The 25,030-nt window shown below is 37.2% G+C and overlaps 1 protein-coding gene across 1 annotated transcript in view; it reads right to left on the bottom strand.

The window, feature by feature from the left end:
- The window catches only part of LOC145681559 (bestrophin-4-like), a 1,326,494-nt gene that overhangs the window by 83,194 nt on the left and 1,218,270 nt on the right, over positions 1-25,030 (bottom strand). Inside the window, exon 8 of the mRNA XM_081753197.1 lies at positions 6,884-7,099. Within this exon, the coding sequence (XP_081609323.1) occupies positions 6,884-7,099 (216 nt within the window). The remainder of the gene's footprint in view (positions 1-6,883; positions 7,100-25,030) is intronic.

Here is a 25,030-nt window from a genome sequence, read left to right as displayed (position 1 = left end):
ATATCAGAATAAAATGCTGCATATTACATTGTTTTATGTGAGAAAACACCACTTAAATTTTCAACATCGTTTTTCTCCAACTGCATGTTTCAGTCTTACGTCCTTAATGCATCAAACTCCGCAATTAACATAGGAATCCACAGAAAATACAACGTCTAGAGGTTTCTTTGACGTCTCTTTCTGGTAACCTTATGTAATATGTTACATAGAAGCCATACTATCTATAAAGCACGGGAAAGACGTTATAGATAACATTCAAACAAACAATAAAATCAGGCTCGGATTAACCCATGTGGGGGCCCGGAGCTAGAAAAATATATGGCCCCTGCTGACTTCGCCTAATACATTTCTGTGAAAGTACAGTAGGAAAGTTAAGGGAATACACGTAGTTGTACGATACCAACCATGCCATGCATTACTTGATATTATACCTAATGAAACTTCCCAAAAGATTAAAACAACAGTCGAAGTTACCCTATTATATAAATGTAATTAAAAAATGAGTACCACAAAATTTTCTTTTCCTAGCTTTCGTCCTAGCGAAGTCCTCTATTATAGTGATGGTCATCTTCTTTGGACAAAGGGCTGCATCATAGAAATTTCTATGTGACGAGGGCCGCAACTTTATATAATACTTTACATTTATAGGATGCATTCATTACAGCTCAGAATTCGTCAAATTTACTGGTGTCTATTAAAATATCGACAATCTAAACACAGATAACTGAACACCGATATAGTGAAAATCATATTTCTAAGAGAGCCTAACTTTACCTAACCTAAACGGCATTTTGGACGTGTCTGTGTTTTGTGTTTCGCTGTTTCGTTGTTTGTATTTTGAGTGTCGGTGTTTTGATTGTCGGCGTATTGAACGCAACCTCAAATTTACACAATTCAAGATTTTTTTCTGAGAGAAGAAAGCTAAGATTTCTTCCAAATAGTAATATGATACTCAAATTTTGAAGTAGTTGTATTTCAACCACAGTTTTACCTAGTTCTGTTTCAACGTGAACACGGTGGATGCCCATGAGAATTGGCCAGTTCTCCAAAATCAATTTAGATAGAACACAGGCGTAACAGGTCACAGAGGTGAGAATCACTCAATTGATTTCTTTGAGTATATTTTATTGCTTTCATAGAGAAAAGTGCACGCTTACACATGTAAGTACTTCCGAACATGGAAGCAATCCTTCTTGTAAAGTCGCTCAACTTGGGAAATTTATCACTTTGTACCACTTTTCAGTATTGATTGGTATTGAGAGAAAAATCCGGGAGTCAATCATTACATTAAAAAAAAAAGACCTTACGAAGATGATGTTCAAACATTAATTCAAGCATTTCGACTGGTGAAATATTAGCAGCCTTTTCTTTGAGGTAATATTTGAATATCATATTTCAATCAAATATTGATTAAAATGAAGAATTTTAGAACAAAAAAATTCTTCACCGAGGTCACTTCGGCATTATTCACAAAGTTCTGACGTTTTCGTTAAAAAGTTCTTTAACTTACTTCGTCATTATATTGTTTGTTAAAGGTGGGAAAAGATCGACTACTTTGCAGTACTTTTCTTCTCGCTACTTTAGTTTTGCTTGTAGTTTATCAACAACTGTAATAAATAACACGAAATTTATCAGTCCTCTCAATTCTTCTGAGTTTTCTTTATCAAGGAATGTTTTTCTTATTTGCATTTCCTTTCGTCGCTATATTCTTGATACACATGCTCAGTTATCTCCTAGCTTGGTTTTCATATTCATCAAAATTTTCCCCAACATGGCTCAAAAACGGAATCAATGATTGCAACGCTTGACACTCGCTAATTAAGTCCAGTTTTCGCAAATATTTGTTAGTTTTGTCAATTCGAGACAACATGTCATCCCAGAAAGCAAGCAATATAGCTGTCTGCAGTTTTATAAATCTTTTTCCCCAGTGATTCTGCCTAATTTCTGATCTCTGTCTTTTCTTATTTGTGCTTGACAATTTCTCAACTGATACGTAAACGGCATTGAAATTATGTCGAACAGCTGATGTTGCTTCTTCACGGCACGAAAATCTAGTATAATGTCATAAGTTGCCCATTATTCTTCACATGAATGTGCCAACCATGAGTAGAAAGTTCAAAAAAGTCATACAGTCATTGCAGAACTTTTAAAAAATCAAATGATTCTAAGGATTCCTCTGCACTCTTTTGGGCAACAAGGTGTAACGAGTACGCAACACAAAGCACATAAAATGCTAATGAATTGGGTCCCTTTCTCTTTGCAATTAAAATTGAATTTTTCCCTCTCATGTTATTTATAGAATTCGGAACTACAATCTTCTATCCTAATATTGTATTTTCCAAAGAGATCTAGGATAATCTTCCTAAACGTTTCTTCCGTATGGCTGTGTATGGGAACGAAACATAAAAATCTTTCTTGAACTCTTCCCTCGAAACAATATCTTACCACAACAGCTAGCTGATCTTCATCTGCCGTGTCTACCGTTGAATCTACAACTAGTCCGTAGTATTTTCCTGTTTGAATTTCGTCAAATATTTTACTCAATACCTTGTTTCCCACAAGGCCGAGGAACTCTTCACAAATAATCTTGGACAAATATGACCTTTATTGCCATACTCTTGGATGTGTTATTCCAAAAATGGGTCAAAATAAAGAAATAGTTCAAGGGAAGACTAACAAATGTACACAATGAAGATCATGAGGCAGCAATTGAGGCAAACAGTGGCCAGACAGGTCAGGAACTGGGACCACAATTCAGTGTGAGTGGAGAAACCATTCGGCAGGACCTCTATTAACTTGGAAAGCACTGCAAGTTGGGTCGATGGGTCCCACATGGTTTGACTCCGGGCCAGAGGGCAATGTGAGCAGACACCTGTTCCTTTGCTGTTTCATCTGAGGAAGATGACATTTCTGCACAAGGTGTTGGCATGTGATGAGAAATGGGTCTTGTAGGAAGCTCCACGGCGCCGTCATCATTGGTTAGCATTCAATGAACCGGTTCCAAAACAGCCTAAACCAGCACTGCATCAAAACAAGGTCTTCCTGTGTGTTTGGTTACCAGCTCGTAGAATCGTGCTTCGGGAACTGCTACCAGATGGTCAGAGCATCAATGCAACTGTATACTGTCAGCAGTTGAGCAGTGAAAAAAACTCAAAACTCTGGTGTCAGCACTTCTGAATCGCAAAGGAGTCCTCCTGTTACAGGACAAAGCTAAACGCCACGCGGCTGGGATGGCCCGGCACATCATTCTACATCTTGGATGGGAAACACTATTTCATCTGCCATACTCCCCAGACATTGCACCGTCCGATTATCACCTGTTCCATTCCTTGAACAATCACATTAGAGGACGCCAGAGCAAATCCCTAGTATAGGTGCAAAATGCACTTGATACCTTCTTCGCTTCACGACCCACCAAGGTCTACCGCGATGGAAGCCATGGCCTTCCAGAACGTTGGCAGAGTATCATCGATGCCGATGGGAACTATTTTTGATCTTCCAGGTATGTCTTACGTGATATATCGATGTTCGAACGTGGTGGGTGAAAAAGCGACAGAACTTTCTTGGTTACCTTTATACTAATTGTCTTACTGTCTTTAGGACGCATTTGAGCTCTTTCCGAGTTGATTGGATTTCATTTTATCAACTCTTCTGTAGCAGCAGTGGTAACTTTTTGAAGTGTCCCTTAGATATATTAGAAGTAGCATAATGTTAAAGTTATTTCAATGAACGTCAATAGTAGTTATGTTGGATTTGAAATTTCTCCGTTGATGTTATAGTGCTAAGACGATACTATGGATGACAATTACCTCACTTCTTGTGGTCAATTTCTAATACAAGACAAAAGCGATTTGATGTAATTGATTCCTTAAAAGCTCTAGCCAACCTTCTTTAGCTGCAGAGAACTTTGCATCAGAATTGTTATCTAATGATGCAAGTAATGGATTTAGGTCTGCCCTAAACTTATGACGGGGTTTGTCCAATTTTAGAAGCTCAGTAAAGTTCTACTAGGTGGTGTTGAATAGGTCTGATTCTTAATCATGGATAAATAAGTTGGGTTATGGTGTTGGGCACTAGTGGTTATACACTGAATAGAGGGTATGAATCCACTGTAGCGTGGATATGTGCAACGAGATTAGTACCTGACCTTCCCACTTGCCTGAAAAACATTTAACAATTGAAACGAGCAAAATAAGGACATTGATTTTGGTCAGGATCTGAGAGATAATTTCATTGAACTACGCCATGTGAAAAGCTGTGGACACGTTTGCTGAAATCCCAAAATCAAATTAGCTGATAATTTCGCAATGTATCTGTTCTCACAGATTGAGGTACATAAACATGATACAGTTATTGATCATATCGGCTACCTTGGAACAGTAATTACAGGTATGGGCAGGGTGAGTTTATCCGAGAGCAAGACTGGAAGACTAACCACTGATGCGTAGTTCGTAAGAATAATCTCCTATTCTCACTTGATTTATACGACTATCGTGACATCGTATGGAACTGTGGGGTACGCATAAATTTCGGGGTGCCTTACCAAATAGAACTTATTTTACGGTTCTACTGTAAGACTGGTAACGATGCAGTAGAGAATAGATGTAGTGTTCAAGCTCAAGAGCATGGAAATAAGAATTTTAGTCATATAATACGAACCAAACTACATTCTGAAACCACAGATACAGATCTCATGCAACTTTATATATTACTCAAGTATAATTCGTACCAGTGCTTCCAGATACACCTGTCCGTAAACATCTTGAGTTCGATGTTCCGATTATGTTTCGTCATTATCCTAGCACATGTCGAAATTAGTATCTGCATACTTTAAATTAGCTAATGGCACTAAGAACGACGATAGAGTATGTTCAATCAGTGTGATATGAAAACATATACTTCAAGAAGAGAGGAACAAGCTGTTTCTACGTAATTTCTATAATTTGAATTCTCTCCTTGCTCGACTACTTCGAAATCTATTTATAATATATGTATACATCATATAAACATGTCACACAAGGTAATTCTCATATGCTAATTTCTCCAGATAAATTCTAAAACACCAGATTTCATTAATATTTGGAAACGTAAACGCAGTGTTACGAATTACGTACATCCATTAAGACCATTACCACACTCGCCTGAAAAAAACTGAAACTCTATTTATAGAAGGATTCTCATTAGCAGGACGAGATGAATATTCGGCATGAAGAATGAGAAAACGTCTGAGAAATTTTGAGTGTAAACGAGCACACGAGGGGGAATATTCAGGAAACTAAATTTTTTGATATCACTCAGACTTTCCTGCATGGCTGCTTTAAAGTCTAAATATAGACTTGGCGCGCTAAGAGTACGCTGTTTTGCTAGAAAAGAAGCTAGTGCTTTTCAGACCATTTGCCTGTTTTACATATGCTCGTACTTTCCCACGTAAGATCGGCTTTGAAGATTGCGCGACATTCTTTTACTGTTACCCCTATGATATTTCTAAACTCGAGATCCATCTAAAACTCTCATATCCGAAAAAAGTCTCCATCAGATTCCATTAAAAACGTTATAACTATTAAAATGTAATGTTTGGAACTGTTAAATGTAATGTTTGGAAACATTCAGGAAAGAATTGTTTAAGAGTATAATGAACGGAATACCGATCGTCATTTACAATCGGCGTTTCACAACACAATACGAATTCATGGAACCGTGGTAAATCTTGGAATGTACATTTATTACTTCCAAGAATAACCACTTCCAAAAATAAGTAGATTAACTAACTTAAGAACAACCCAAGTATTTAGGAAGGGAAGTACTCAGTGTTCGAAGTGGGGGAAAAAGCAGAGACGATATGTTTTATTACGATTTTGACTCGACATACCGTCTATCTAAATGTTGAAATACAATGAGGGTATGTTGCTTAGAATATTGCATTTCTATTTACATAATGACTGAAAACCACTCGAGAGCTTCTCTTTAGTTAGAAGGGGAAAGCATACAGAGACTTTGATCTCTCGCCAACAACTTTCTGAAAAAAAAAATCCCTTAGTTGTATTATACAGAATTATACACGAAAATGTTCAAAAACCGAGTTTTCATATTAACGATTTTCTGCGGAGAAAATTCCTTGACCCTCACTCGACTGAAGGGTAATCCGAATTCCCAGAAGAATCGGCCTCACAGCAGAAACCCATAAATCCGCTCGTGTTCAAAACACGACATTTATATGAATTAAGACAAGAAGACCACACACATACATACAAAATAAAGAATTCAATATGGCACATCAAAATATAAACTAGATGAACGTCTTTGAAGACACCTCACTTTAAACACAAAAAGTAGGACAAAGATAACAAAAATGTCGGTGTTGTCAACTTAGAAATTATTTCTACATAAGAAATAAAATCCTTCTACGTGCAAAGCAATACATCAATTATTGTGTATACAATGAATTTATTAAAGGTATTTAGCATCTATTCTCCTGACGGTATGTCTTGAACTCTAAAAACCAGAGGCGGTATGCCTTCATCAGTGAAAAACCAGAGGCGGTATGGCATACCACCACATACCGTCTCACTTCGACCACTAGAAGCACTTGAATAGTATTGATATAAACTCCAGTGTGGATGGTCAGTTTTGTTTATGTAGAAATTAATTATGTTATTATTATTTTTATTTGTACGTATTCCTTTATTGCAGCAGAACTATCATGACTATGAAACGTAGTTGGTAAGTTAGGATTCTCAAAGGTTTTGGTGAATCTGATGTTTAAGAAATCACTAATATAACTGCGTTCGTAGTGAATATGACATGAAGTGAAGGATAAGACATCAAAGCGTTAACGTTTTCAGTAAAACACCAGAACATTAAAAAGAGTAAAAAAGTATCTTACGTCAGGCTCTTCACTCTTTAGGGAGGCGGGAATAACGTACTCAGCTTCTTTTCCAGGTACATCAATTTTTGCTGTTGATGGCTCCGGAACCTTTTCCCTGTAGTTTTCAGCAGCAATAGTGTAAGGTAGCTCTGAAGGGAATACTTCTTCCCAATATTGATCTTTTATAAGTTCAGGATGTTCATGATGCATTTCATCTACTATAAGATAAGATACCTAAAAAAAGCAGAAAAGCAAATATTAAAATAATACCAATACATATAAGGTGCCCACAACTCTGGGTACATAAGCTATTAAAGATATGGAAAAATGACAAGAAAGCAACGTTAGAGAAAAGTATGAAATTTGAACCTTAAATATTAGAATTTCTAATTTGGTTTATAGAGTGGTGAATCACTGAATGTAAAGAAAATAGAACGTTGCTATACCATTGCTGGATTGCAGTGAATGAAAGAATATGGGGTTTGTAACACAGACCTAGGAGAATGTAAAAGGCAGACAATGAATAATTACACACGACTTGAATGTTCATGGTAGTGCCGTTACTGGCAACGAAATGGGTGAGAAAGTACGTAAACGTCGTACTGTCCTTGCTTCTATTCAAAGAAATGGTTTCAGAAAGAAACATTGCAACTCTTATACACGGAATACATGTGCAAGTCCTTCCCTCTTACGTAACTGAAACAATATAAATACAATTACTTAAGAAATTAAATAAAATGAAATGCTTGAGTAGATGAATAAATTAGAACGAACTGCCAGTTTGCACAAAGTGGCCAACAAAGTATCGATATTTACAGTAGTGTACATGGACATGTGTAAAACAGTCGCAGAAAGCAATGGTGGTTTACTGTTCGTCACATAGTACTGGAAATGCTAAATAGCAGTGTCTATGCTGACCGACGTGTCCTGGTACCATGACACATCTGCTGCAAGTGTGGCAATGTTAACTCATTCTGATAAAGAAACGTGAGCAACAAGCTCCGCATCATTCACCTAGCGTCAAACTAAGTTGAATGGCACGTCGCAATAATTCATCTGTATAACGAGAATAGCCAAGTATCCACCGGTTCACATAGTGAAAATGTTATTTCTTCGTGCATCCAGTTTCAGTCTATGTTCAGCAATTTTATCACCTCCCACTGCCAGGGCATATCTTGGTTGGAGATTTATTGATATACGTCAAACAGACCACCAGTAAAAGACCGACTTCGTCCTGGTAGACCGAGATCTGTGACTGGAAACGACGCAGTTCTCAAGTTAAATATAATTTAAAATGATCAATATGGTAGATGGTCCAAGAATGAGAGGGAGATAAGGAGTGCTGGTAGAATATATGCCCAGAGAGGTCAACATACACATGATATACTTCCATTTAAGGTATAATCTGTGTTGTAGCAGTATGGGGATCACATGACTAACGACGTATTATGTGAAAACTTTACACGCAGACGATACGAACATCCCACACTCGAGTCTGACAACATATGTTCTGGATCAGTATTTTTAACAAACAAAAATATATAAATAAAAGGCCGGTATTAAAATTTTCAATCATCAGATTGGCCTTGTTTAAATGTGTGGTGTGCAATTCTCGGTAACATTCTCTTGTTTCTGTGTTCGTAGACGAGAAAGTAGCAAAACCTTTCAATATCTTTTACATAAATACTTTCAATATCTTCTACTTAAATATTGTACATACTGTAAAAAATCTCTAATTTGAGAGTAGAACTAAAATGATACACAGAAATTTTGGATTTTTACCAGTCACCTTTTATTACAAAAATCCTCTTGTATACAGTAATAACGAATTACAGTTCAAATATTAAGTTCCTCTCGGATATTTGATGGTTTGTTGGTGAGTTTGTAGGAATTAAAGGCTCTTACAGCCAAGGAGTGTGTATAAATACCTCTCAATGACCAGGCGTCGTAGAGAGGAGGATAAATCTCAAAGATCAGGCGTCCTAAGAAACCAGGCATCCTAGGGAGTGCAGGTGTGATCAATGGTTGGAGATTGATGTCTTCTACAGCTTGTTGGATCCTTCTATTCAGAAATGTTGCTGACTTCATTAATCTTCGTTACTTGACGATCATTGACGATGTTTTCTTCTTGGTTATTGACTAAAGTTTTTTAGTCACCACGTGGTGTTGGGAGCACTTGTAGAACATTGCACATAAGAGCCGTAAATAAGAAGTAAGCCACTGGATGTTTTTTGGTTTGGAATTTGTACATTCCTTGCGGCATACAGTGGAAGAGAAACATTAGAAGACAGAGTACAAATATTTTCACCAAAATATATAAATGTAAAGTTAAAAGTAGAAGCGATCAACAATTTGTCCTCTGTCCTAAGAAGGATCACTAGAATGTAGTGCAAAATCTCCCTTAGGGGAGAGGCTGGCGAAGCTTTGGAGTTTTCAGTTAATATTTATACATTATGTCACTGATAGTAATGGCCGTAATATATTGTGGCGAGGTTTGCACGTCATTTGGAGAGGTTAAAGGAATTAAATCCACTGATATAGGTGTAGAGATCTTGATGGTAGGGTTAAGTTTTGCTGCGTTTTGACCCCTGAGAGGTCTGTGGAGAATTTAAAGTAAAAGCACTATGAAGATTGCTAAATTCACTGACATAATTAGTGTATTCATACTAGAAGAAAGTTTGTCAAAGAAGAATTCTCGACATTCTGTCTATAATATATAGGGTAGGATATCATTGACAGTCATGTAGGTCGCAGGAAATTGACTTTATGTGGAAAGAAAAAACGCTGAAGTTGCAGTTTTATTCGCTGTAGGGAATTGTAATTATTTAGCAATCTAAATGACAGAGTGAGCGAAGCGTCGATGGACAGTATGATCAGAAACGAAGTATACATTTTAGGGTGTCTTTATGGTAAAGATTATCTATATCATATACTGTGTCTTTCAGTTTTATCTTTCAGAGTCGTTTTCTCTTTCCCCGTTTTCTTCGTTGCCGGTAACACATGGGAAGTACGGTTGCGCGTATTGGAATGTTATTTCCATAGTTATAATGTTTCTTTCTTCTCTCTTTTTCTCTTTCTTTTTTCTACTAAGTCGATTATTCTATGTCTTTAGTCCTTAAGTCAGTTCGGTGTCATCATATTAAGGCTTTATTCTATCAGTCGAGATGTCTTCTATTTATTTGTGGAATTTTCAGGCATATGAATTTTGTATACGTTTTTTAATTTGGAGATTATGGTCACTAGACCATAATAATGGTTCATCCGTTGTTCACATTTGCCTTTGTAACAAAATGAGAAGAAAATTAACATTTTATGACTAGGATAAAAGGTAGTCTGGGTATGTCTCCTTCAAATGTATCTCTTTCACTTCTCGTAACCGTTAAATAGATTCTGTTCACTTTTTTCTCTTATTTTAATTAGGTGATAACTTTCAATTTGTAGTTTAGGAGTTACTTGTAGTTGGTAGTCTGAAATTATGCGTGAGTCGCACCCATGTAATAAGAAGAAAGCTTGATTTCTTTGTGCACGACCATGCAAATGTATTTAGAGCAAATACGGTCTATGGCAACAGTATTGGCCACATTTCGTGATCTTGTTTACAAAGTAATTCTGTAGACTTTTGTTGCAAACTTCAAATTTTGTCTTGCTTTTAATCACCAAGACAAGTGTGGTCGAAATCAAATTTGCATTGCTTTCGTTAAATTTTGAAGAATCTCCGAACTATGTACGGCAAGTTGGTCAAATGTAGATAGCACCGAAGTGTAAAACAATGTCTTCGAGTAAAATTTGTTGAATTATATTTGCCGTGAGTGTGTTAAGATGTTTCAATACTACATAGCGAGAATTTATTTCTGTAGGTACTAAAATATATTTTGCCTTTACTTAGTCAATCAGAAATGGCGTTAAAGATCCATTGTTAGCCCATAATATCGGTTGGGTGGTGTAAAATTACTCTTGCTGTTTCTCGGTATCTTTTTGAGAATCTGACACTCTTGACACCCTTCGATTTCATAAACTAGGTATGACTTCATGTTTGGCATATAATATTTATTGAGAGCACCCATGTATGTTTTGCTTAAGCCAAAATAAGGCGCTGACGGACAGTTGTTAATTCAATCAAACCAGCTAAACTTTTTGTTATACATAAAAACTTCCTCGTTCTGGCTGTTTTGATTACGGTAAATAGGGTTGTCATTTAAGCACAAGTACTTAACAGCTCTTAACGTACAAATTTTTGAAGATTGTTTCCGTTCTAAAACCGCAATTATATTTATGTACGAGTCTTTCCTCCGTTGTTCTTCTCGCAAATTTTCCTATGGTGTTGGTTACTTTTTGAAGAATGGGATTTTATATCTTATTTGAGCGATAAGCATGTAAATATTCAAGTGGTTCCATTGCGTCTGCATCGTTGTGGTTGTTCTTATCCATGTTGTTATTTTCGTGTAGTTAGAAAAGCCTAATAACCGCTTAACGGTCGAATTTATTTTAGAGAAACGTCCCGAAAAGGTCATATTTTTTTTTTATTTTATATTTTAAAGCTATCATAAATGCGTGCTAACACGATATATTTTAAAAGTCAATAAACCAAAACAAAAGACGGTTAATTTGCTTGTTAAGATTTGCTGCCTGCACTTTTTCTTCTCACAACGAAACATATCGCTTAAATACAGATTCCAACGGAAAAATATAGTTTCAACGTAATAACTCGGGATAATCCAGATTTACATATTACTCTTGAACGTAATAATTCGGGTAAAACCGTTAAGCGGATAATATCGGCTGGATGCTTTTTACCTTCTACATGACAAATGTCAAAATTATAGTGTACAAGAATAGTTTAAAGCGTATACATTTGGCCACTTTGTCAGGTTAACTGTTTGGTGATGTTAGGGCCCTAACAGCACAATTACAAAGCAGACATATACTTATCATGTTCCCTCAGGTACATGGGAATGTGTCCAGTGCCTTATGTACCTCTCAGAGAGAAATCACATGAATGGCAAGTGGTAGTCACAATCTATGTACGCCCCTAGGCACATGCCTGGCATGTACCTGGGAAATGTACCTAGTATGTTCTAGGTATGTTCCCCATGCCGTAGGCGTCAACTAACCACAAAATTACTCCCCAAAATATAATCAATATGCGTAATGTGTTTACATTAAGGTGAGTAAAAGCCCTTTAAACTTGTAAAAAAATGTTTCCCAGTGTGGGTGCGAACCACCAACCTTTGAGTTACTAGCCGCGTGCTCTTCCGAGTTGGCCACGGAGGCGACGAAGAGAACGTCGCTTGTAGAGGGATAAATTGTTAATGTCTTTTGAATTTGGCTAATCAGAGTGCTCCTTTAACCGTGTATATTCGACGATACCGTTTGGGATCAACAAAATCTGCTCGCCATGTAATTTTATAACAAAATTACGAGTGTCTATTTACTTTATTTCATGGTTCTTCCATATTCACTTTCAAATGATCGGAGACGTTGCCATCTAATAAAGTTGATGCGTTTGTTGTTCTAGTACACAATCGTTTAGAAAAAGGAGCATCAAATATGGAAGATGAATTTAGAACACATAAATGGCGCATGTTAGCACATCTTGTGCTGTTAGTGTATCTGAAGTAGTATGTACCTAAAGACGTCCCTAAAGCGTTGCAGATTTGTGTTCCAAGTGACGATATAAAAACAAATGACTGTTAGAGTGCAAAACTGAACCAGGTATTTAAATGCTATATTTGTGCTATACAGTTGCAGATATCAATTAGGAGTAACAAGTGCCTAAAACTGTAGGTAGCTGAAGTACATACTTATCACATGAATATCACATGTACCAGATGTCATTTACCTAAAACGTAGCTGGGACACCTAAATGGCACATGCCTAGCACATCCTGTGCTGTTAGGGGAATTTAGCGTCTACGAATAATTTAAATTTTCTATTTAGTAGAAAATATCTAAACTTGTGTAGAGCATATACAATTCTTTTTGCCAAACAGAACTTTTAATTTCAGTGGACATAAGACGGCTGCCGCAATACGAAACAACTCTTCGGTTGTTCGTGGATTGTAGGAAGCAGAAGGTCCTCCTCCTTGAAGTGTGCTGAGATCTGAGTATCCTCTAATTTCTAATATGTAGTCAAAATAATAAAGGGATTGTGCGTTCAAAATGTCCTATTTAATTTCTTGACTAATTCGTCGAGTGTTGAATTGCATTTACATTTCAAATTTTTGGTAAGGAGTTGCTGAAATTGTTAAATTTTGGTAGTAAAGTCCTTAATGTGACTCCAGATATATAAACGAAGTCCTATGAAAGTTTGAAGAATCCTATTCGTAGTTGCTTTTTGAAGTTCGTAATTTTATTAGCTATTTCGGGCTAAATGTTAATTTTTTCTCCGGAAACTCGAAATCTTAATACTTCTAATCAATATATAGTAAATGTGTTTCCTTTGGATTAGCGTGAAAATAATATTTTCGTAGTCAATGAAATTAAAGTTCCAAATTGGAGATTTCTGTTCCCATATATATAAGCCAACAACAAGTCTTCAGTGAGTGAGTGATGCTTTTCGCTAAACCATCTAAAATCATTTTAAGGGCAATAAATAAGACCTGAGTCATGACGCACCTTTCGAATTTATAGCTTTTACATGCATGATTCGCCCTAAAGTCATATATTTAGTACTTTTAGAATATGATAAAATTTGAAAATATGGTTGTTATCAGTTGAGAATAGGAAAAAAATCTCCTTCAACATGTGGAAGACGTTACCATTCCATGGTTTGAAATGGTATGGACAGGTACTTTGTATAGTTAGTACCTGTAAATTTAAAATAAGTGTAAATTCTCGGTCATTTACTACTTCAGAAGTTTCTAATATTGGACTCATTTATACTATTATCATCTAAAAACTGTTCTATCTGATTATCAATTTGGTTCCGTATTCCTAATGAAATAGGTGTGGAACGGTGATGAAACGAGGCGCTTTTATCTATCCATATCTTGTGTTCTACACTCTAAAATAACCTGTAACTTCTAGGCTGTATGATAATATACCTTGTATTTTTACAGCAAGTTGTATAGAGCAATATTTTGGTATTCCAATAAGTCAGGGTTTCTATCAAAATGATCGATGTTGAAAATGCTTTGGCAGTTAGTTAATCCTTTCTGTACTTCTTGTTGTGTTCGAAATTGCTGTCTTTTCTTTCCTTCTTTCATCTTCATTTATTTTGAAACAAATTCTTCCTTATTGTCTTCTCTATACACCCACAGGAACTACTTTATTCAAAATAATAATACGTAACGTGGGATTTGAAATCAATAACGTAAGGTCGTTAGGAGGAACTTTCGCTGTTATTGTTTGCAATCCATATCTGTACAGTGACTCAAAAAAGTATTCATACACCCAAAAATTTCGTCGTGGGTGAGTTATATGAGAGAGCAGAAAATTAAAAGTTATATTCAAACAAAGAGACGGAAGAGCACTAACAGTTGCATGAGTTGAAAATCTGCCAAGACTATAAGGAGAGGAACACAATGTGAATCACTTAATTATGACACTCAAAAAAGTATTCATACAGAGGGATTGTTATCCTGTTCTGTGCCTTGAAGACTTGTACTGTTCAACTCGAGCAATTGTACTGTACCTGCGTTGTTCGTTACCTGCAGCTCATTGCATGTCTGTTAGTCTGCTCTTGTTGTGAGTGCTAGTAGTCAAAATGCGGAGCAAGAAAAGTGAACTTTCCTTGACGCAACGTGATGGGGTTGTTTGTCTTTATAAAGAAGGTAGGAGTTATCGTGAAATTGCAAAAACTCTCTCAATTAGTTTTGGTACCGTAGTTCCATTATAAAGAAGTATAAAGAAACTGGAACAACAGAAAATTGACGAAGATCAGTACGCCCAAAAGTGCTTAAACGCCGCGACCAACGGAAAGTAGTCAATTTAACACGAAAATCACCCTTCCGAAGTGCTGTGTCTTTGGTTGAAGAAATCGCGTCAACATCTACTTGCACTCTGAATCCTCAAACTATACGAAGTGTACTATATAGTGCCAATTTTCATGCTAGGACAACCAAAATAAAAAATATACATCTCAGAAGTAAACCGACAAAAGCGCCTAAAATATGCCAACGAATACCATACTAAACCTAACGAATTTTGGGATACTGCTGTATTTTCCGACGAATCGAAGTTTAATATATTCGGATCAGATGACAAAAGATGGGTATGACGAAAGCCAAACAGTGAATGGCAATCGCAACATATTATCTCTACAGTAAAACTTGGAGGAGGAAGTGTGATGGTTTGGGGATGCATGGCGTCTTCTGGAGTGGAAAACTTAGTTTTTATTGAAGGGATCATGGATGCTAATAAGTATATTAGTATGTTGCGCCTTAACTTATCAAACAGTGTGCAGAAGTTGGGTCTTGACAGAGTCTTTGTTTTCCAACAGGACAATGACCCTATGCACACCGCTTTGAAAATTAGGGAATTGTTGCTGTACAACGCTCCACAACGGCTTCTGACTCCTTCACAAAGCCCAGATGTCACTTCTATCGAACACTTGTGGGATTATCTCGACCACACCACCCGTACAGTACAGAAATGCCGTCCATTGAGCAAAGAAGAACTACAAAAGATATTTTTGGACGAGTGGTCTAAGATTTCCCCAGAAATGACTAAGACGCTTGTTCGGTCCATGCCAAGGCGTCTCGAGGCAATGATTTGTTTTAAAGATATGCATACAGAGTATTAAAAACTTGATTTTCTAGTACAGATTGTTAGAACTCGTCGAGATTTGTAGTTTGTGTTGCTGTATGAATACTTTTTTGAGTTGAGAAAGTACATTTATTTATCTCTGTAATCTAAATATTTCTTCTTTTGATATTTTTTGTACAAGCAAACATAATAAATTATGTACATTTTCAGATGATTGTAACATTGTTTTTATTTAACCTTTATATATAATCCTACGTCAAAAACTTTGTGTGTATGAATACTTTTTTTGAGTCACTGTATATTAACATTTGTAGCTGAGAAACATGCGTCATGATTTTCCTCGTGAATCGAGATCGGCAAAAGAGCGTGATTTTGCTGTACAAGTTTTGTGTGACGTGCAGACGTCTGCGTCGACCTGAAGGTGGAATGGACGAGTGATTGTGTGTGACATTTTTTTGTGTTCTTATGGAAACGTACACTTCCTTTAATTTTTGAATAAAAATGTGGAATTATGCTGCAAGTAGATTTTCGAAAAAAAGAAAACACGAGAAAGTATATCCTGACCAAAAATGGTGCTGAAGTCGTCACGTATGATGCGCAAATAGTGTGAAAAAGTGGCACTTAAAATCTTGAATTGAAAGCTACTGCCCCTAATACGTGTATCAAATAGCATTACCTGCAATTTGAAGATAGATCTGTCTTAGACCATCCCGACAATGATAAGAACGAATCAATAATCACTGACACTAAGCAATAATTTGTTGTCTTTCGTATCTAACTAAGTTGACGTGCTCTTCGGTTGCTGCAGGTTAATTGAGTATTTTTTCCCGTAGAGTTGGAAATATATTTTACTAAGCGTGTAGCCTGACTATGCTGGTTGTTCATGTTCTATGACAGTGGTTCTTGCTGTGTGGCCCATGCTAATTGCTCTTGACTGGCTCGCGAGGGTTGATTATCCCTTTGAGAATACTTATGGGTTTCTTTAGTTGGAATTTTGAAGGTTAATTCTAACAGGAGTAGACATCATAATTCCTTTTGTAACATATAGTACATACCCCTCTTGAAGTTCTTATTTTATTTATCTGTATGATTGCCCTTTCCAGTATCTTTCACGCCGATCCTTTGTTGTTCGCTTTTCTGTATGAGAATGAGGATGAAGTAAGATCTGAGAATGTTGTGAGGATGGAGTCTGAATTATTTGGTGGAAATTTAGATTTGAAACTTGACGGTGGCTGATGATGGCTTCTTCTTGATTGTTGACTGAAATTGTTTACAGTCAGCATGTGCTGTTTGGAACAGGTGTAGAATCTGGCAGCACATTAGTTTAAATTTTAACAATAAACTTTTAATAATAATAAATTTTAGTAATTTAGAGATATTAAATTTGGTACTTATATTCTTTATTTAGAATAAATAACCATGTCTTTCGGCGATTCTTAATGTAGAATGGAAGAAGAAAGCTTGGGGGTAGTTTGCAAAGATACTTTCACGAGGATTTTGTGCCAAACTCGAGTTCAGACGAATCCTATCTGAAAGGTGCGCAAAAAAGAAAACAAGATATTGCCCATAGTCTAGGCATGAATTTGACAAAAGTGCTCTCCTTTTCGAGTTTAAGAGCAAATCACGTATCAATTTGGCATCCTATATTTTTTAATATATACCCATCACTGATCACAAAAATGCCGGATGCCAGAAAAAACACCTCACGGGAGGGGAGGGGGAGAACCGAAATTTTAGCCGTTTCTATTATTCACTATATCTCCGTAACCATGGGAGCTAGAGCATCCAAACTTTTTTAAATTTTATTTGCCTAATTGTCTTTTACAATCTAATTCTGGTGTATTTTTGAGCTAAATATAATGGTTTTCTTGTTATTTTAATTTTTACTTAGTATTGGTTACGCGTGACGTCAGTTTTTTAGCCACAGATTCTTTATAAGATCGAATTTGGAAAAATGTTTAATCTAAACGTTTTTCGTCATTTTATGCTCTTTCAAAAATGTATACTTATATTAGTGTTCGCCTAATAGTGCCTGAGTTATTTCCGTCGTGTGCGATACTGATCACGACGCGGCCCCCAAGAGTTACCTTCCCGCAAACGGTAGATATTAGCAGCTGGTGATGATTAATATATATACAATCTTGTCTGCCTGCAAGTGTATAATCCTGATGATTAAGTCTGTCTATAATCTAATTAAAACTATCGTTTTAATATCAATTGAGGGTCTTTTTAGAAAATAACCCTTGTCAAAACAAAAAAATTCTTTGAAGAATTAGCTTTCTCTATTACACAGTATGAGAAACTCTGCAAATCTGTTTCTTTATACGTGTTTCTGATATTTTCTAAAACATGCACAAAGATGCAGCTTTCTATTCATTTTTATGAAAAAGAAATCTTGTTTCGACAAGGGTTGCTTTTGCTACAAGTCCTTCGATTTGTGTAACTATATAGTGCAGTCAAAATAAGGTTTAAGGAAGACATTCAGAATAAAAATATGGAACTTTCTGGAGTTTGTTCGTGATCTCTTCCTTATTAAACCTCCAGAAAAATCCCAAAATTTGCAGTTGTGGGTTTTCCGCCATTTTGAATAAATAGTCTGCCATCTTGGATTTCTCACATGAACTTAATTTAAGCCACATAACTCCTGAAGTAATTAAAGTAGAAGGACCATTCTTTCTTTATTATACTTCTAATATTATAGACAATGTAACATATCATCACTTTTCTCCGAGTAACGATTTTTTGCATAACTTTAGGATAAAGTGAAAAGTTGGGATCCTTATTAGTCGACATATTCTTTTCATTGCCTCATACAAGTTAACAGAGTAGAAATATGAAAAAAAAAAAAAACTGCTCGAATAAAAGTTGTTGGAAATTTCATAAGCTTTAAAACGATGTATATATTGTTACTCTATACAATGTCAGAGATCCGCAATGAAGTTTTAAACGTCATCGGACTGCGCTCAATTTCTTTAGAAACATATGAATGAATCATTTATCATGAAGAAAAAGATGTTTAGTGATTGGAGATTGCTTTTCCTTAAAATTTCCGGTAAGTATCAACAAGTTGGAAGTCCAGCTAGTTTAATCAGTAGTTCGTAAAGAGTGGTGTTGCCAGGGGGTGCGCAAGAACCCTGAAATAAGACTTTCGCACCAGCTTTCTGCATGCAGGTCTATGTGTCATTTCTGGTTTCGAAGAAGTGGTCCGGACCCCCGGGCCTCTTCCGATTGGTTACGTGCCTGCGTGTTATCAAACGTTCAGTGCACCTTAAACTTTCATCTACTAGTGCTTGAAAACATACATTTAGGAAAAAATAAAAATAGTGATTTATAAAAGGGATTAATTATTAAAAATGAAGGAAAATATACTTACCGGAATTATTTGAGATGAATTTTGAATCCGATTTACAGCAAATACATCATATCCTGTTTCATGATTTTCACTATTTGACTATACGTACTAGCTTTTATAATTGTGCTTAGATTCTTCTCCGCATCTATTAAGCTGCTAAACTTAAAAGTATTGTTGTCATAAGAAGGAAGACAATATAAACTGATCACCAGTTGAATTATAGACAGCTACCTGATATCTTGTAACACCACCTTTCGCTTTGATAACGGCGGCTACCCACCACAACATGGACTCCACAAGGCGCCCGAAGTGTTGTGGAATCTCAATCCATATCTGCTTCAAAGTCTCCTATAGAGCTTGCAGGTTAGTTGGAAGAGGGTCCACAGCCGAAGGCGTTCTTCCATGGTGTCCCAGATATGTTAGATCTGATTAAGGTCCGATGACCGTGTTGCGAGGGAAGTGTTGCCAGATCAGAGGACTGATCATCAACCCACTTTGCTGCCATCCTAGAGCGGTGGACCGGCGCATTGTCCTGCTGCAAGATGAGGTCATCACCTAGATGTAGCAGCGGAAAAGAATGACATGACATGGTCGTTCAGAATATTGCGGTAGCATTTACCTGTGAGGGGCTGTGTTACATGTGTTAGATGACTCATTTCATTCCACGTAAAAATGCCTCAGGTGAGAATATCACCATCACCGGCCTGCACAGCTCCCTGCTGGCATATTTGCGGATCCCAAACGTTTCAGCATATCCTCTGATCTGATTGGTCGATACAGATGCGATATCACAAGACATGATCTACATATAGCACAAAATAAACGAGAATTGCTGTCGGCTCTGGTAGCCGAGTGGTCTAGCCTAATATGCTAGTAACAAAAATGTTTTTGGCGAGGGTTCGAATCCTGCCTATGGACAGTTTTTTTTACTACTTTTAAAAATGTTTATAACACTTCTTTCGTTAAAATAAGATTAAAAATAATATTCAAAAAGTGATTTAACGATCATTGTTTTAAAATTTTCATTAAACTTCTTTCATTAAAATAAGTTTGCCCTTGTACTATATAGATCCACAGCAAATGTAGTAGTAGTAGTAGTACGTTTGCCCTTGTACTATATAGATCCACAGCTAATGTAGTAGTAGTTGTAGTAGTAGGAACGGGTTAGAAGCCCCGCAGGGGTTGTTTGGATTATGTTCTCGACATTAAATTGGCAAGAATGCTGAAACGTTTGGGATCGGCAAAAATGCTCCCTGCTGTCACGATGGATCTATTTCCTCTTGCAGTTGGCGACGCATCCTTACCGGTTCATCAGCATGTACCAGGCAAACTTTTCCACATTTCCACTGTTCAGAGGCAGTGTTGCTTTGCCCATGCTAGACGTTGTTTCCTGTGTTGTGCTATTAGAAGGGATACTCGCGTGGGTCGATGACTTCTGTACCCCCATTGCGACCAGGTGGTTGCGAATTGTGTGGCTGCTCACACGGCGTTGTTGTCTTGCATTGAACCTCTCCGCGATTTGACGCACTGTGGCCCATCTAACGGCTGTTACGATGCGGGCCACTCGGCGTCTACCCATGTCGTCGGCACGCCGATGACCGTGACAGTTTGCTTGTGTAGGTGCGCTTTTACTGAAAGCCAGGTACTCACGATACACCATGACACAGTTGCCTTTGAATATCCGAGTGCTGCAGCCACTTCCGAAATCAAGCCACCCAGTCGTCTGGCTCACTGGTCAAATGCATTCAGGTCCTTCGTCTTGCCCATCACACGCTGCACTGACACGGATACCGGGAGAGAAAGTACACGGCAGCAGTACCCTCGCGATGCATTTCATTCATATGCATTGATGGAGCCTCTGCAGGGCGGTTTCTGCAACTGTCCTGCTGTCTAATTCAACTGCTGATCGGTGTACATGGCACCGTAAAAAGCCTTGCGATGATAAATTAACTTAAACAAAAGTTCTACATATACCAGTGTACTTTGAAACTTCTTTCGTTGGCGTTTTGCAATTGAATGTCCACAGCTTTCGTTAACTTCCTTCTCAAATAAGTTAGTTTTGGTGACAGCTTCATCATCACATCCTTCATCTACATCTTCAATTAAAATAGTGCTATTACCATATCCGTGTGCACTACTCTGCCCCCAAAAAATGATGTACAATCTAGCTCTCTTCTTTTGCACCCACAATTGTTGCCGCAGTTCGCCTGGCAGTTGCATGCTATAAACTTGAACAAATCTTCTGGAGCAGGTTGTTCAAATCTTGTTACAGGAGGAAGGAATCCCCACAAATTCTCCAGCCCCATTCAGTGGGTGTCATCTCTTGATTTTTCTAGTGCTGAACTTCATAGAACACATTAAGATATGCTGATTTGCAGCAGCACTTGTTGGAGATAGTACTGCTAATTTGAAAGTGTCACTAATGCGTTGTTTGGATACAATCTTTTTGTACATGCATAATCTTGTACAGTTTAGATTTTCTTTCTCTGCACATCTATATAACGCTAAGAACATTATTTCTCCAGCAGCTGCCACATCATCAGCAGATGATGGTGGGTTCTTGAAAACTTCCATTTCTCGACGCAGTTCTTCTTTTTTCCAGTATTTTGTAGACAACTTTCTTCCCTTTACTGTCTGGAGCAGAAGTTGTATCACAACCAGTGAAGGAAAGCAGAAATAAAATGCAGTTCACCATATCTCCCAAGTTTGGCACTGCTGTAGATCTTATGTGGTGGCTCCGAGCAGGAATAAACATGTAAGGCTCAGCTGTTGCGAGTGCTACCATCAGAACCAAAATATCTGAATCTTCTCCCATTATCACTGACTAGCCAGATTTTGTAAGATTTGTTGCGATTAACATAACTAATGTGTCTGCATCTCCAGGTAATTGATGTACGGTACAGCCAGATTTGTCGAAATATTTCGTCAGAAGTGATATCAATTCGGATTTGTTCTTTGTGTTAGAAAGAAATTCCTGTTGCGATAAACGAACAACGTGGATGTTATCCTCAACGCTTACAGGTATTCATGGTTTCCTTGTTCATGTCCAGTGTTTTATGTCCTTTACGCTAGGTCCAACATCAAGCCATCAAACACAATACATTATTAAATATAGTGTTTTGTGATAAACCTCACATATTTCTCATATAATTAATTCGTCGCAAAATTTTTGAAAAACCAACAACTAGAGTTTTTTCACTGTTTTAGTACAATATCAACACACATAACATATTTTAACAGGTTTAATCTTTTTAAAAGGTCTTTTAAGTTTGGTCGATTTTTGTCGTAATTGCACTGGACTAGGGCTATTTATTCAACAAGGCGGAAACCCGCAACTGGATTTTTTTTTTTTTTTTTTTTTTTGCGGGACAATAACATCAGTAAAACATATTTCAATAGATATTGAGGTCATTTTGCAGATGATGACTGAATATTCGTGGATATTCCATCCTTACTTCTAAACACACTGTTTGTGGACACTTCTAGCTTCCTTTCATTCAGATCTTTTTTCTTAAATTAAAATGAATATGACACAGTGATTCTTTCAGGGAGTGAACCGGGGTGGTGGTATCCTCCCGGAACTTGAAGGCTATCCCCCGGCGCATTCTCAAAGAATATAAGAATGTTAAGAAACCTATATAGTTCTGTACTTGAAAAAAGAAAAAAACACAAATTTTGGCTTGAGTACGTTTGCGAACGGGAAAGAGAACAAAATGTATAACCATAAGATATATTGCTCTTGAGCTTACACAAGAACTTCATTTCTTGTCGCGCAAACTAAGAAAGCAGTTTGATTGCATTGGCGGTCACCCCCAACAGAGCAAGCACCAAATACGCATTACATTTTCCTTCCTTTGCTGCTACAGACGCGGGGGTGAAACGGTTAACAGGTTTTGTCCTTTCAACTGAACTCCCGTAAACATTGAGGGTGTTCACGGGAGGGACACTTCGAACCTCTCTCAGTTACCTTTTTGGCTAGTAAGGTTCCTGAGGGAGTGACGTACATAGGGTAGAAGAACAAACGACACATTTTGGAAAACATGGTATCAGAAAGAGACGATGGTTATAAAGGCAGCGTACCTCTCCCTAGCATTCAAAAACCTCTTGGTGCTGAGTAAAAAGAAAAATATTGACCGTAGATCACAAAAGAAGGAAGAGAAACTCCAGTATATATATATATATATATATATATATATATATATGTATAATGGAGAGAACGGTTGTAAGCTGTTTTTTTGCAAAATTTTATTGGGCAGAAACAATGAAGTTAGGTAGTATGGCGGTAGTGATTGTTGCTTGGTGGCAATCGGCTCGTAGCTGGAATAGACGGTTCGCTTTATCGCTCCTCTAACCCCAGGCCTGAAATGCACCTCTGTATATATATATATATATATATATATATATATATATATATATATATATATATATATATATATATATATATATATATTAGGGTGTCCCTTATGCATACCCAAAAAACGAAATTTGAGATAATCACTGGGCCACCTCTTATATTTTTTCCTTTCCATATAAAATGAATTTGAGCAAAATTTCAGTTTGATACGATAATAATTAGAGGTCGCTCAAGCTCAACAAAGTTTATTAGCTTTTTTCTATTGTAAGCCATTCATACAATTACAAAAGAGCCTTACCTGCGCAGGTCTACGTAACCGAATGGAAGAAAACATTTTGTTCGTAACACATTTGGTGTAAATACCACTTTTCACACATACACACATTATATACAATACATAATTACACACATACATCTCTAGTGATTTTCTTTACTAAGAGTTTCTTTCTTGCAGTTGGGGAAATTTCGTCTGTGCTCTTGGACAACTTGCAGCAAAAACTGTCTTTGAGGTTCATCACGAACAATCGCTCTGTTAAATTCTTGTGTTAGAGCAACTGCTCTTTCAGCACTATCATTCACAAGGTTCAAACGCCGAACAATTGCCAGTCCTATTTTAAAGTCTTCTCTTTCACCCCATGTACTTGGATCACTCTGCAGAAAGTGTGTAGGTATGCCAAGTCACTGAAAGAACAGAATCGATTTTCTGGTCACAAATGAATCAATTTCGGCATGCAAGTATTTGCTTGGGTTATCAATAATCTTGCGTTGAGGCGGAGTATTTCCCCCTTCACGTTCTTTTAGAGCCTTTACCATTCTTCGTTTACACTCTAGCGACAACGTTTGGTCAAAATAACCCAAAGCGACCAGCACCTCACTCAAATACCACAAATGTCTCATCAGCTTCTGAAGCGCAGCCTCTGCAACACGTGGAATCTTGCTCTTGAATTAAATAAGTCCTTGAAGTAGTTCCATATCACAAGCGGGAGCGAGTTCAGCATGCGTTGCTGTAAACCATGCTTTAACATAAAACACAGTCAAAAAATGCAGACTTCTTGGATTCCCTTTTCTGCCTGTTTGGTTATTCGAAGCTGAGAATTAAGCATGTAAATTTTGGAGCTGTATAGTGCCTTCGATAACCACCTGGCATGATGAATCGCACCTGGTCTTCTAAAGTGAACTCCTCTCTGTGGTTGCTGTCCAAGAAATATTACTATTAATTCTAGAAGTTCCAGATAATCAGCTCTGTAATGATCTGACTGCAATTGACGTTGTGCAAAATCCAGAACAGATTCTACGTTGTTTCCCAGTAAATCAGATATAACTTTGTTTAAGATACCGGGCTCATATTTGGTGAGATCGAGTTTGTCCCAAAATTGTTGTAATGTCACGAACAATGCGACATTGGGCCCATTCGTTACACTACCACAAACGCAAATTTTAAATACATTAGCAAGCATTAATTCCAAAATGTGATGATGACATGGAAAGTTAAGAAGATTTCTTTAAAAGACGCTGTAAGTGCGTGCAGGTACCCGATGCATTCCCTGTATTACTCGCAGTTGTGTCAAAACACAGTGCAGCTACTCTGTCGGCAATTTTCCAGTCCTTTAACAATTCAACAACTGCTGTAGCTTGTGCAAAACCAGTGGTTCTTTCTAATTTTGCGGCTCCTAGCACTTGGTCTTCAGTTTTACCAGACAAGTCCCTAACAACCACAGGTAAACGTTCTATTTTCTTATTGTTGTACTCGTCAT

The sequence above is a fragment of the Thermobia domestica genome, chromosome 3 (assembly GCF_964235325.1).
Source record: "Thermobia domestica chromosome 3, izTheDome1.hap1.1, whole genome shotgun sequence".
Lineage (NCBI taxonomy): Eukaryota > Metazoa > Arthropoda > Insecta > Zygentoma > Lepismatidae > Thermobia > Thermobia domestica.
This window is presented reverse-complemented; position numbering and strand designations above follow the sequence as displayed.